Source organism: Cryptomeria japonica, chromosome 5 (assembly GCF_030272615.1).
Source record: "Cryptomeria japonica chromosome 5, Sugi_1.0, whole genome shotgun sequence".
Lineage (NCBI taxonomy): Eukaryota > Viridiplantae > Streptophyta > Pinopsida > Cupressales > Cupressaceae > Cryptomeria > Cryptomeria japonica.
The window spans coordinates 902,179,727-902,194,523 of record NC_081409.1 but is presented as its reverse complement, the minus strand read 5'-3'; the positions used below and the strand labels follow the sequence as shown (position 1 = coordinate 902,194,523).

The window sequence follows — 14,797 nt, the reverse complement described above, 5'->3', positions numbered from 1 at the left end:
CTTAAATCACACTAATAAATAGAAGTGTGATTTAGATGAATGACTTAAACAAATCCTATGCTTTATGTTTAATGAAGTGCCTTTCAAATTGAATTGAATTTCTTTTTTAATTTATAAATAGCAATGAAATTATACATTTAAAATAATATTAATAGATGAGAATAAGATTTCAAATGAATTACCTTAACAAATTTTATGTGTTAGGTTTGATGTAATGCAATCCAAATTGAATTGAAAGAATTTTTCATTTTACAAAAATAGTGTTGAAAGTATACACTAACCTAAAATCTTAATGGGTGAAGAATTGCACCGAGTTGCCACGTCAAGGGGCACATTGGAAAGTATGTGCCGGTTAAAAACAGCCACCAAGAAGCTTTTGGGTATATATCTTCCTGTTTATAAAGATTTTGATTTGTACTCAACTCTCCTGCAATATTCAGAAGACCTAGAAAATATGGGCATCAAATCAAGCAAAATCTCACACCTTACAAAGGGGTTACGTATTCTGATGGTGGGTCTTGATGCTTCTGGTAAATCCACAATTCTATATAACCTAAAACTTGGGGAAGTTATTCGAACCATTCCCACGGTGGGCTTCAATTCGGAGACAGTGAAGCACAAAAACGTTGAGTTGGTTGTGTGTGATGTTGGGGGCCAAGAAAGTATGAGGCCACTGTGGAGACACTACATTGGGGATTCCAAGGGACTTATATACGTGGTGGATAGCGATGACAAGGAACGTATTGCAGAGGCAAGAGATTTGTTGCACACTCTTCTCAAAGAGGAGGCATTGCGAGATGCTGCTCTTCTTGTGTTTGCCAAAAAGAATGATTTTCCCAATGCAATGAGTGTTGCAGAGACAAGTGAGAAGCTTGAATTGCACCGTTTGCCTCGCCACCATTGGCATGTTCAGAGCTCCTGTGCTACTTCTGGTGAAGGTCTCTATAAAGGCCTGGATTGGCTTTGTAAAATGATATGTAGATAGCGTGTACTTAACTAGTTTTTATGTAAAAAATGTGTAGACGTATAAAAATGACCATATTCCTAAATGAATATTTTATGTTCATTTATCTATTTAATTAAATCTAATTTAATTGAATCACCCACATTCTTCTATTTAAATTAAGTAAATTACTCAATTTATTTAAATTAAATTCACTAGACTTCTTTTTACCATTTAATGAATAAATCATTTTATTCAATTAAATCCCTTCTATCCACTTTTAATTAAATTCAAATTTAATTAAAGAAGTTGACCCTAAATTGAATAAGTCTAATCTATTCAATTGCAACCAAGTTGAATTAAATTAACTTTATTTCAATTAAATCCTATTATCTCTCCACCCACTTGCATTTTCCTACATCTCCCACTTGCATCCTAAAACCTATTCCTAATTTCTTCTAGAATCCATCTAATTCTAATTAATTAACCCAAACCCATCCATTATCCCTTTTCCCTAAATTTGAGGAGGTCACTTCTCAAATTTGGAGTAAAGTTTTTAAAATGCATTAAAGCCTTTATCCATTCAACAAGCTAACTTGTTGAAAGCCCCCAAATTTGGAAGGACTCTTACAAATTTGTCCCCAAAGTCTTCATAACCATTAATGGTTAACTCAAACCTTCTTCAATGGTTCAAGAATTTTCATTAACTCAACCTTCATCTAACCCAAGGGTCTCATCAAGCATTTATTGCTTTGACCATAGTTATTCTTAAACCTTTGCACAAGAGTTTATCCTTTGGGTAAAAGCTTTATCCAATGGATAATCTTAACTTAACCTTAACCCTTAACCCCTAGGGTAACCATGAAGTCTTCTCAAGCATTTAATGCTTCTTACATCTCCTCTCAACCAATCTTATGTTGACAATTGTCACCATTTCATTGGTGCCAATTGCAAACATGGATTCCCAACTTTCAAACTCAACCCTTGATTAAACCTTTCAATCCTAGCCATCCATTACCCTATTTTTGCTATAAATAGAGCTCTCATTCTTCCATTTAATCATCCAAGTTTGTAGTATCATACTTATGCTCAAATACATTCAAGCTTTCATATACCATTTATGCTCATCATTTAGCCTCTTTTTAAAATAGAAATTAATCTAATATGCATTTTAGAGTATTTCTATTATCACTAGCTTAAATCATTAACTAATATAGTATGCTAGGATAGTTTGTTTACTAACCTTGTCATCTTATAGTTAGTTTATTGCATTTCTAGAATCATGCATAGCTTAAGATGCATCTCATATTAAAATCAACAAAAGCATCCCTCGTTCTTGCATTTGTCATTCCTAAACCATTTTGCTCAGTGATCTGAGAGCAAAAACATTGGTTTGAAGGACCATGCAAGATAGAGAACCATGGAACCATCCTTGGGAAGCTGAGTCATACTTCATGACTCCATAGCTTGCACCAAGAAGTCTTGTGGGTGTGTGAGCAAGGCTCCATAGAGTTTCATTTTTTGCATATTGAGTTCTATCGACCCGCTTTTCCCGCATACATATCTGGCGCCCACCGTGGGGCATTACCCCATATATCAAATCATTTTTTTAATTTAACCCCTTTTGCAGGTATGCGGGAAAAATGAATTAGCACATTGAGTTAACTGTTTAGCACATCCTGTTAACAGCCTAGCGCATTCGGTTCACTGTTCAGGGTCCATCATCTAGCATGCAAAGTCCGTGTATTAGCGCATCATAATACTAATTTTTCCTGTAGGTTTCGGCCCAGGAGAAAAACTAAGTAGCATTCCTGGAACACAGAGTAGCACATCCCTAAGACAGTATAGCACATCACAGATTTATCTTAGCACATTACTGTGATTTTGTAGTGCGTACAATTTGTTCTGTAGCGCATCACAGACAGAAATAAGAAAAATAAAAATTGTACCCGAAAGTTAGAAATTAGACTTGTAGAAGTACACCGAGGTATCTAACTGGTTATTTTGCAAGTTTCTAACAAACTTTATTGCAAATGCGAGCTTCTTCTTAGGATCAAGATAGTTAGATTTTTACTAACTTACCTATGTTAGTTTAAAATTTGATTTTCTTTTCTTCAAATTGAACTCACCTTGTTTTTAGGCTATAAAAAGAACCACTACCAAAAATTTTCTTGCTTTCATAGGAGAAAACTTTTATTTTAGGCTCTAAAAATAACAACACAAACTTTTCTTTTTGCAAACATAGCTCTAAAAAAAAAAGAACCTCACCATCCTTTGGTGTATAAAAGGATTCATTTTTAAAATTTTGCAAAGGAAAGAACCTCACTTACGAAGTTTTGTTCAAAATCAAAAGGAGGGAAGTTATTCCCCTTTTTCAATTTTCTTTTGTTGACCACATCGATAATTTTGCTTTGTTGACCAGATTCTTTCACTATATTAAATAATCATTGCTTTGAGAGACTAAAAGGAACACCATGTTTTTCTTGGAGCAACATCTCCAAGTAGAGGTTAGCAAATCACTGAATTGAAGGCTTAAAAAGAACTTTGATTGCCTTGTATTGAAAGTGGAAGGTATATGCTCTCACCTTAATTGGGTGATCAAAAAGCCAGACCTCTCTTAAAAAGTTTTCTTTCCTTCAAGCATTTACATCCTTTAGCAGGCCTGTCTTCCCGAGGAGTTGAAATCAACTCTTAAAGCCGTTTATGGCCGGTGTGAAGGGAACGACCTAAGTGGGAAACGACTTTGACGCCAAGTATTCCAACCCACTATAATCAAAAGTGAAAAGTGACGAAAGTCCTTTTCAGCAGTTGTGCGCAGCGATTAGCCTTCCCCCAGTATCCTTGAGATACGTAAAGCCTTTGTTCTAAAGGTTGGGAAGCCTCCTGAGGGAGTTTATCACTGATGGCCGAATAGGAAGCCTGATTACGAGCCATAGAAATAGAAACTTTGAATCGAGTCAATAACCAGACATTTATAATATCATAGTGCAAGGGTGGGGAAGAATTCGCCCCCAAGATTACTCACCATATATCTCCCAAGATAACTACTCAACTATGAAGCAATTCACTTTGAGTTAATTTCTAGCAAAAAGCAAAAAAAAGGGTGCCCTCTAGGGGGTGACACGGCTGTTTGAGCCAATGGAGTATCAAGACTAGTGGGCTATGGTGTTATTTATGACCTTTGAATAAAAATTCTTTCTGAAATGTGTTATTCGTATCCAAACCTGTGAAAATATTGGAGATTTGAACACATCCTCATAGAACATACACTTTTTGTTAGATTAGGCAAAATGGTTGTACTTTTTGTGTTGTGCTTACATTTGATACTTCAGAAAATCATCCATCTAAACTGAAAAACTCACAATCAAAACCAAAAATTGAAAAAAAAACCAACCAAAGAAAAAAAGAACGGGGTAGATTAGCACATGGGGACAACTCCTTAGCGCGTAGGGTATTTCTATTAGCGCATCAAACCATCCAGTTAGCGCGTCTATTCCAAACAGTCACGTTTTATCCCAAGTCCAAAACAATGTTAAAACATTTAGCGCATCAGAAAAATAGTCTAGCGCGTGGAAGCATCAGCTTAGCGCGTAGGAGCCAAACATTAGCGCATCAGGTTGAACAGTAAAAACTTTGGCACGTGTCTGGGGGCAGCTAAGCGCGTGTGGTCATTCTTTTAGCACGTGGAGTAATTTTGGTAGCGCATTTCGTCCCTGTTCTAGCGCATGACCAAAAACATATAGACAGGGGGCAAAACAGTGAGAAATTTTAAAAATTTTAAAAACATTTTCAGAAGCCTCTTTTCATCAGCATCAATTCTCATCAAAGTGGAGTAGCGAAAACAAGACTTTAAAAGCTATTTCTTGAGCCAAATTTGTGTCAAAACAAACGTTGTAAAAATCTTAAACTAATCGCACAGTAAAACATATCTATCCTATCATAATCCAGAAACCTCATCATAAGTATCAACAGAATCCTTTACCATTTTACGGATTTCATCTCAAAAACACTTGTTTTAAACAATATCAGGTTGTCAAATCAAGTCTCCATATCGAGAGCCTTTTTATCCATATCATTTGGCACACTTTGTCGTGAAGGGGAATCTAAACCTTCATTTTGATAGAGTAAGACTTGAAATTTTCAAAACAAGATCAACTGAATCCAAACAAATCAAAGGAAACTATTAATCACTCATGCATGACTAATCCCCATATTCTGAGAAGAAAAAACCTTTACTGTAACATCACATTGAAGAAACAACAACCTAGTTTTTCCAAATTCATCAAGAGAAATAAGTTTTTATACATCAATCGTCAACTCTTCAAATCTCATCAAGTATTCCTTCATCACGTCAAACGTTATATCCAAAACAAATCCAACAAATTTGACAAAGAGCCTTTAAAGACTAGGGCATATTGTCAAAAGTCCGCTTTTAATCAAATCATAAACCGTGGAGGAAGGATCAATCCGGCATTCTTACCCGACGAGTGTATCACTTATAACACACCCCGGCCAGAACCTCCAACCCCCGAGCACCACATTGAAGAGGATTTTGTCCCCTTCGTCACTGAAAGTTTCTACTAAAATGCCTATTACTCGCTCTCAACAAAACCAACAGAGCAAGACACACGCGGAGTCTAGTATGAATCGAAGGTTGTCAAATCCTTTTGAGGGTCCACACCTAGAGGATACTGAAATTTCTGAAGCAATTCTTCAGCAATGTCAGGAAAATGCTTCATTCCAAAAGCTTGTAGAAAGGCTCATAGAAAATGACAAAGAAAAATATTTGCTCATGCTCACAAGTAAAGGAGTAAAACTCCTTGACAACCTTGATGCAGATGTGTTTAGAACACACCCTCAGCATTACGAATATCAAGAACGACAATGAGAAAGAGAAATCCGAGACCTTGAACAAAACATCCCGGATCAGAACATACCAGAACAAAATACACCAATGCAAAACATCTCGGATCAAAACATACGAGAGTAACATACACCAAGACAATACATTCCCAAGAAAAACATACCGTTCCAAACACAATTCCAACCCAGGATCAATACAAGGGAAGAACTTTTCCCTCGGCAAGACAATGTACCTTTGGCTGCCCTTACTCAACAAATGCAAATGTTACAAAGGCAAATGCAAGACATACAACAAGGGACAACAGTATGGTACTCTTTAAATGAAATCTGCCCTTATCCTTTTGACAGGAGATTGCACATGATCCCTTTTCCTCCAAACTCAGATGTGCCTAAATTTGACAAATACGATGGAAAAAGTGATCCCCGTGATCATGTCGGGGAATTCTGTACCATGAGTCTTGAGTTGTCTTATGATGACACCTATCTGATGAGGTTATTCCCAAGAAGCTTGGGAGGGCAAACAATGGAATTGTTATCCAAAATTACACCACATGTCAGATTGTTTGATGAATTGGTTAACAAGTTCATAACCCAATACTCCTATAACATCCAACATGCTATAACCATGCTAGACGTCTGTAACACTAAACAAAAGAACAACGAAACATTCATGATATTCCTTCAACGCTGGCGACGTATGGTATCACAATATCCTCGAGATATTCCCGAAAAGGAGAAAATGGAAATCTTCATTGACAATTTGAATGGTGAAATGAGTTACAGGCTAAAACTCCAATGCATACTGTCTTTCACTAAATTGATTGAAAACAGCATTCAAGTAGAGGAAGCGTGTGTCAAAAAGTGAACACTCAAATTCTTCAAGGAAGGAACAAACTCATCAAACTACAATAACCAGAACAATAGCAACTTGGACAAGTCTCGATTCTGGACTCGAAACAAAAACAAAGGCAACAATGAATCCCATGATCCCAAATCTAAGCAACCAGTGCTTGCATTATCCAGAAATCCTTAGACTATGAAAAATGTTAAAGTGCTAATCCAAATGCTAACACATATGCACCAAATACCAATCAAGGACAACTCAACACAAACAACACCAACGATACTCAAAGCAAAAACATGAATCCAGGACCTAACAACAATTCACACGACAGCACAAACAATTTCCAAAAGCGTGTCTTCACACCATTGGGGCAATCACTAGAATCAGCATTCAGAGAACTTCTGGCAAACAAAATTCTCTCCTTGCCTACAATCAGCAACTATGAACCCCAAATCAAACCACCTTGGTGGAATGATTCACACTATTGTGATTTTCATCGTAACAAGTGTCATCGGACGAACGATTGCATGAGATTGAAAAACATTGTGCAAGACATGATTGATCAAGGTGACTTAACAGTAGATGGTCTCAAAACAAATGGTGATCACAGAGCCTTTAAAAATCTTCTTCCAAATTACAACAAAGATGGAGCTTCAACCTCGAACAATACATGCGGAGCTTGTATCGACCATATCTACAACAACACCATAAATCACATATCAGCTGAAGATCATCAAGTCAATGTCATCACCATCCGAGATCAGTGTGATCATGAATCTATCAATGTGACAACTCGAACTCAAAAATATGTCTTAAAAGGACATACTGCACCTATAATTCCTGCACCAAAAATCCAATATGACTTGGTTAGCCAACTACGCAAAACTCCAGCTCAGATATCTATACTAGAATTGTTGAAACTATCACCCAAACACAAAAACATATTGGAAAAAGTGCTCTTGGAAACCAATGTACCTCAAGGTCTGGACGCGGACAGATTTCAAGCCATGGTCGCCCATATGACAGGACCTCATAATCTCACCTTCTCAAAGCAGGATAATACTTCCTTGAGTCATCCACATAATACTCCTCTCCATATTAAAGTCATCATTTGCAAACACCAAGTAAAAAGAGTCTTAATAGATGGAGGAGCTGGACTTAATATATGTACTTTAAAGCTTATCCATGCATTAGGCTTCTTAGAAGAGTCTATTGATCCCTGCAAAAAGATTACCATAAAGGCCTATGATGATGAGGAAAGGTCCTCTAAAGGAACCGTGATGTTACCTATTCAAGTGGGACCAGTGCAAAAGGATACTATGTGTCAGGTCTTAGACATAGATCTCACTTACAATATTCTATTAGGGTGACCCTGGATACATGAAATGCAAGCAGTGCCTTCTACGTATCACCAGTGTGTCAAATTTCCTTATGACGAACAAGAAATCTCCATATCTATTGATCAGAATCCATTTTAACATTGCAACGCAATGGGGATAGCCCAGGACAGTTTAGTTCCTCATAATAGAGAAAAGCAACGATCTTCAACATTAGATCTACAAACAGCGAAGCCCACCTTATTATCTTGAGATTTCAAACAGCAAATGCAAATCAAAGACCAAGGTATGGGAGAATACTCTTTGGAGCCCTTATGTTTGGCCAAATTACCAACATCACCCAGATCTCATGGATTGCCTACTACATCAACGCATCTGGTAACTCAGCCCATCACCAAATTTGATGGTACCTTCATCCAATTGGGCACTCTAGCACATGAACTAGAAGAAAAGGATATTCTTAGCTGGTTATACAAAGATGAGGAAGAAGATAATAGAGCAGCTGCTTTGGACATTGTTCTACCTACACACCTATATGGAAAAGGATACTTAATCATGCAACAAATGGGATATGACGATAAAGGACCTATTGGGAAATGCAAAGAAGGAGTCACTGAACCCATAGATCTTCCTTCACAACCCAGTAGAGACAAAACAGAATTGGGTTGTAAGCTCACTTTTCTATTAAGAAAGCCGCCATGCATAACTGCAAAACCTCAATGGAAAGAAAAAAAGAAGTACAAAGAAGAATCCTAGCAGGAAGCACTCTTTGAGTCAACAGAAACAATCTACAAGGCACAGGAACATCAAGAACACAAGTTACATCAGGAGAAGCTTCTAAGCCACAAGAAGGCCATATCTGCAGCAGTAGCTCATATTCAAGATCCACTATTTCAAGAACAAATAAAATCATCTCAGGATACCATTATTTCTCCCCGAGGAGGCACAGTCTATGAACAAATACAGAAAGTAAAAGAAGGATCTGACACCGAATCAACAAAAACTAGCAAAATGGTATCCATTATCAAAGATTTGTTTTCACCATACAACATACCAGTTTATAGCACTGATAGAATTTGGGATGATGCCTCCAAAACTGATTCCAATGAATATGAGTGGGGTACCTGCTCAAATGCTACTACAGATATCCCTAATAACACTGACAACATACCCCTTTCTCAAGAAGAGCATAACGCAGAAGATAGACCTCTTGAATTTGGACCACAGAACATCTATGAAGCCAAGGAAAGCGAACAGAAACATTATGAACAAGTCTATACGGAAGATAATACCATCGAAGACCTCGATGAAATCCTGGACATCTTTAAAACCAAGAAAAATCACGATGAAACCTCTATCTTAACACTTACAGTAGTAGAACTTAATCCACCAAACGATTCCTTACTGCTTGTCTTTCCTGACCTCATAGACTGGGATGAACCTAAAATTCATGATATACCAATTTTTTCAGATGATGAATCTATTATCCACCACCTATGTACCGTTAACCCGGAAACGGGCTCTACCAGTGAACAAAGTAACGATGTCTGCCAATCAGGGAGTGCCAAGTCTCTCAGTCGCAAAAATGAACCAAGTAAAAGATCTGGTGCTGAAAACCAATCAATGGCAGCTCTAGATCACAAAAAAGTAAAAATAAAGGATGCATCTAAGGGTGAAAACCTTTTTAAGGCACCTAATGATGGGAGACTTGACACTCTTCCTGAGCACTTTCATGAGCAATCACCCATATTGATTGAGCCCACTCAATCAATCAACATTGGTACCACAGAAATAATCAAAAACATACACCTTGCAGAATCTCTGACAGAGGAGGAAAGATCAGCATTTATCATTTTCTTTAAAGAACAACAAATTAACTTTGCTTGGTCATATGCCGATATGCCCGGAGTCGATCCACACTTAATCATGCATCACTTGTCCATCTCTCTAGGAGTTAAACTAGTCAAACAAAATCTATGAAAGATGAATCCATAGGTGGCACTCATGGTCAAAGCTGAACTCAAGAAACTATTAGATGTCGGGTTCATCCAACCCATTGACTATGTAGAATGGATTTCCAATATAGTACCAATATCAAAATTAGATGACAGTATCAGAATCTGCACTGATTTTTGAGATGTCAACAAAGCTTGTCCAAAAGACGACTTTCCTTTGCCCAGTATCGACATAATTATAGACCTCAAAGCGGGCCATGCAATTCTCTCACTAATGGATGGTTTCTCAGGCTATAATCAAATCAAAATAGCCCCAGAAGATCAAGATAAAATCGTGTTCACCTATCCTTGGGGAACGTACTATTGGAATGTTATGCCTTTTGGCTTAAAGAATGTAAGGGCTACTAATCAAAGAGCAATGACAACAATCTTTCATGACATGATGCACACATTTATGGAAGATTACGTGGATGATTTACTAGCTAAATCCTTCACTAGAGCGGAACATCTCAGCATCCTAACAAAGACTTTGATCGATTGGAGAAATTCCAAGTCAGGCTCAACCCTAAGAAGTGTGTCTTCGGGGTTACATCGGGCAAGTTACTAGGCTACATAGTCTCAGCTAAAGGTATTGAAGTAGATCTAGCAAAGGTACAAGCCATTATGGAGATGCCACCACCAAAGAATATCAGTCAACTTAGATCTCTACAAGGACAGCTCCAATCAATCAGGCGATTCATCGCTCAACTAGCCGATAAAAGTCTAACATTCAATCATTTACTAAACAAAAATGTACCATTCAGATGGGAGACCAAGTGTGTAGAATCTTTTTATCAAATCAAACAGTACTTGATGAATCCACTAGTTCTAGTACAACCATTCGCAAGAAAGCCACTTATCCTATATATCTCAACAACAGATATATCGCTAGGGGCACTATTGGCACAAGAAGATCAACAAGGAAAGGAACGAGCCATCTACTACATTAGTAGGACATTGAATGGCTATGAACTTAACTATACATTCATTGAAAAGGCTTGCCTAACAGTGGTCTTCGCATCTCAGAAGTTTCGACATTATATGCTAGCACACACCATTAAGCTAGTAGCAAAAATCGATCCTCTCAAATATCTACTCAGCAAAGCAGCTCTTACTAGATGATTGGCTAAATGGGTCATGATTCTCAGTGAATTCGACATCCAATACATAGAAAGACGAGCCATCAAAGGACAAGCAATTTGCAGATCAGCTGGCTAAAGCACCACTACTAGGAAAACAAACTATGGAGATTGAATTTCTGGACAGGGACGTTCTTCCTATTTCTACCAAACAATGGACCCTATACTTTGACGGATCCTATACATAACATAGTTCAGGTGTTGGCATTCTATTCATCACTCCTAAAGGACACACTATACCAAGATCATATAGGCTTATGTTCCCCTGCACAAATAATGTGGCTGAATATGAGGCATTGGTTATAGGCATCAAAACGGTTGTAGAATGGAAAATCACAGAGTTAAAGGTCTACGGCGACTCACAACTAGTCGTCAATCAAATCAACAATGACTATCACACAAAGGATGACAAGTTGCTACCCTACAAGTGAATGGTGGATGACTTCAAGCAGTATTTTTTACACATCACCTTCAAGCAGATACCAAGGTTGAACAACAAAGCAGTCGATGCCATGGCTACTATCGCTTCATTACTACAAATTCTAAAACAATAGAGTCGTTATGAGTTCCTAGTAGAGCAACTGTTCTCCCCAGCCTATGACCACTCTGAATCCCATGTTATCTATGCCTTGACTGGTTTAGATTCTCCGTTATATGGACCGATATACGACTACCTCAAGAACAATATCTTACCCATTGACCAATCCTATAACCAAAAACGTAATTTTATCTGGCAAGATGCCCATTATACCCTTACCGTTGATACTTTGTACCATCGAGGTCTAGATGGTACTCTTCTTCATTACCTTGATCGTAATGATTCTGATTCCGCTTTACACGAGCTTCATGAAGCTATTTGTGGAACGCATTCAAGTGGGACTACTCTTGCTAAAAAGCTTCTACAGATGGGATACTACTGGCCTATAATGGAGAAATATTCTTACCACTTCGCTAAGAAATATCCTAAATACTAGATCCATGGCAATCTGATACATGCACCAGCATAGGAACTACAGCCATTTACAACATCCTGGCCCTTTTGTCAATGGGGACTAGACTTAGTTGGCAAAATTCTTCCTTCATCTTCCAATGGACACAAGTTCATTATAACTGCAATGGAATATTTTACCAAAGGATAGAAGCAGTTCCCATGACCACAGTAACTAGGAAACAAATTGCCTCTTTTATCCTAAATTATCTGATCTGCAGATATGGTATTCCAAGTTAAATCATCACAGATAATGGACAACCTTTCAAAAATCAATATGTACAAGAACTATGTAAGAAATTCAAAATCCAACATCGGTTCTCTACACCATACTACCCACAGGGAAATGGTCAAGCATAAGCATCTAACAAGACAATACTAAAAATCCTAAAGAAAACAGTGAATGATGTAGGCAAAGATTGGCATGTACAACTTAATCCAGCACTTTGGACATACAGAACCAGCATCTACACACCTACAGGAGCAACACCATACTCATTGGTATATGGATCAAAAGCCATTTTACCCCTGGAGGTAGAAATCCCATCTCTCAGAGTCTCTTTGAAAGGTTTAATCCTGGATGAAGAGTATCGAGTTAACCAATTGCAAGAACTTGAACTATTAGATGAAAGACATTAGCATGCTTACACTCATCTCAAAGCATATCAGCAATGCATGTGTCGGAACTACAATCACAAGGTCATCCCTCGCAACTTCAAAGTTGGTGACCTAGTCCTCAAAGAAAATCCAAGAAATCAGCAAGATCGAGAAAAGAAAGGGAAGTTTGAACCTAACTGGTTGGGTCCCTATGTCATCATATCAATCTATGGATCAAGTGCCTATCAGCTAACAACTTCAGAAGGATATGTGCTTGATGAACTAACTAACAGCATCCATCCAAAGAAGTACTACACTTGAGTAGTCTAATGCATGGAAAAAGCCAAAACAACCAAAAAAAAAAAAATCAAAAAATCCAGAAAAAGAAAATAACAAGATACAATAAAAGCAACTGGTGAAAACTTGGTAACAGGCGCTATTGTGAGAGGACGGCTCCTTTATCTATCTCCATACCATTTTATCCATATCCTTAAAACACTATTGGCCATCGCCCGACACTTAGCAAATATCCATTCAGGACATACTTAGCGTAGTCACTATCCTGGTCTATCCATATATATCCTCTTACCACATTCCACCATGGCTTGGAAATCCTTGTACATATTCACATCAAAAGGCACACTCAGCTAGGGGCAATAAATCATCAAAACTTGCAACACATTCAAGACATCAAAACTATTTACAAAACTCAGAAACATTACATCCAACAACCAAAACTACACTTCATTGCAAGACAAAACAAAGAATCACAGAAATACCAAGGATGGATGATTTTCTGAAGTACTAAATGTTGCATTATCGCATAAAATCTTGACTATTTTTGCATTTTGAACTTTTTAAATTATTGGATTCTCTGCCTTTTCTCACTAAATGCTTCAAAGATAGAGATCATCGGGAAACTCCTATATTTTCTTAGTCTTCTGTCTGGGAGGTGATCACTTGTACTGTGTGAATACTTGCCTCGAGACATGATACATCAAATATCACTGAAGGCATGATTCCACTTCACGCATACAAATGATTTAATCTTGTCTGTTTATACACAATCCGCACTCTGGTTGTCCTGGTTCAATTATACCTTGACGCTTGTGCTATCTTGCAAAATCAAACATCATGTAAATTTTTCTCAGGTCATTATGGTTCAATTATACCATTATGCTTGTATAAATTTTTAACATATCCCAAAATCAAATCAATGCTCACTGATGACACTTATCTCGAAAGCAAATAACATGTGGCTATATCGGATGACAAATGTAGAATGAGGATGCTCCAAAAACATAGTTGCATATCATTTTAACATAGTTGCATATCATTTTACAATTAGTTGCATATCATTATCATACATCTCATTTTCAAGATACATCTCATAGCATAGCATATCATTACCATACATCTCATTTTCAAGATACATCTCACAGCATATCATTATCATACATCTCATTTTCAAGATACATCTCACAGCATATCATTATCATACATCTCATTTTCAAGATACATCTCACAGCATATCATTACCATACATCCCATTTTCAAGATACATCTCACAGCATATCATTATCATACATCTCATTTTCACGATACATCTCACAACGTATCAAAGCATACATCCTGCATCATACATTATATCATATATTTAAGCATTGCATCATCATAAAGTAAAGAAAAGAACGCATAAGCACATACATCCATATAACACACCACATGATCAAAGATAATGATGCCGTATATATATATATATATATATATATCAAAAATGATCAAAATATACAAAATCTGTCATCTTTGTGCCCAATACAAAGAATACAATGATCAAAAATACAACAGAGACAACATCTCTCAAGTATGGCTATCCCCTGACAGAGATAGTCTGGCTCCAGAAGTCCCCACCCCTGGATCTCCAAGAGGATCATGTATCGATGGCCCTGTCACACCTCGGCTCTTGGACCGTGACCCAGTATCTTGAGATCAACTAGATCTCGACTGTGTAAAGCTCTGTACTCAGCGATCCCTGGGTACCGCAACCTCATAGTGACGATGGTAGTACTCCACCTCCTGAGCTCTCAAAGAT

At 37.5% G+C, this 14,797-nt stretch overlaps 1 protein-coding gene across 1 annotated transcript in view; it reads left to right on the top strand.

Moving 5' to 3' along the window:
• Nucleotides 1-454: 454 nt before the first annotated feature.
• The window catches only part of LOC131034686 (uncharacterized), an 86,443-nt gene continuing 72,100 nt past the window's right edge, over nucleotides 455-14,797 (top strand). Inside the window, exons 1-2 of the mRNA XM_057966258.2 lie at nucleotides 455-965; nucleotides 2,605-2,659. Coding sequence (XP_057822241.2) covers nucleotides 455-965; nucleotides 2,605-2,659 — 566 coding nt within the window. The remainder of the gene's footprint in view (nucleotides 966-2,604; nucleotides 2,660-14,797) is intronic.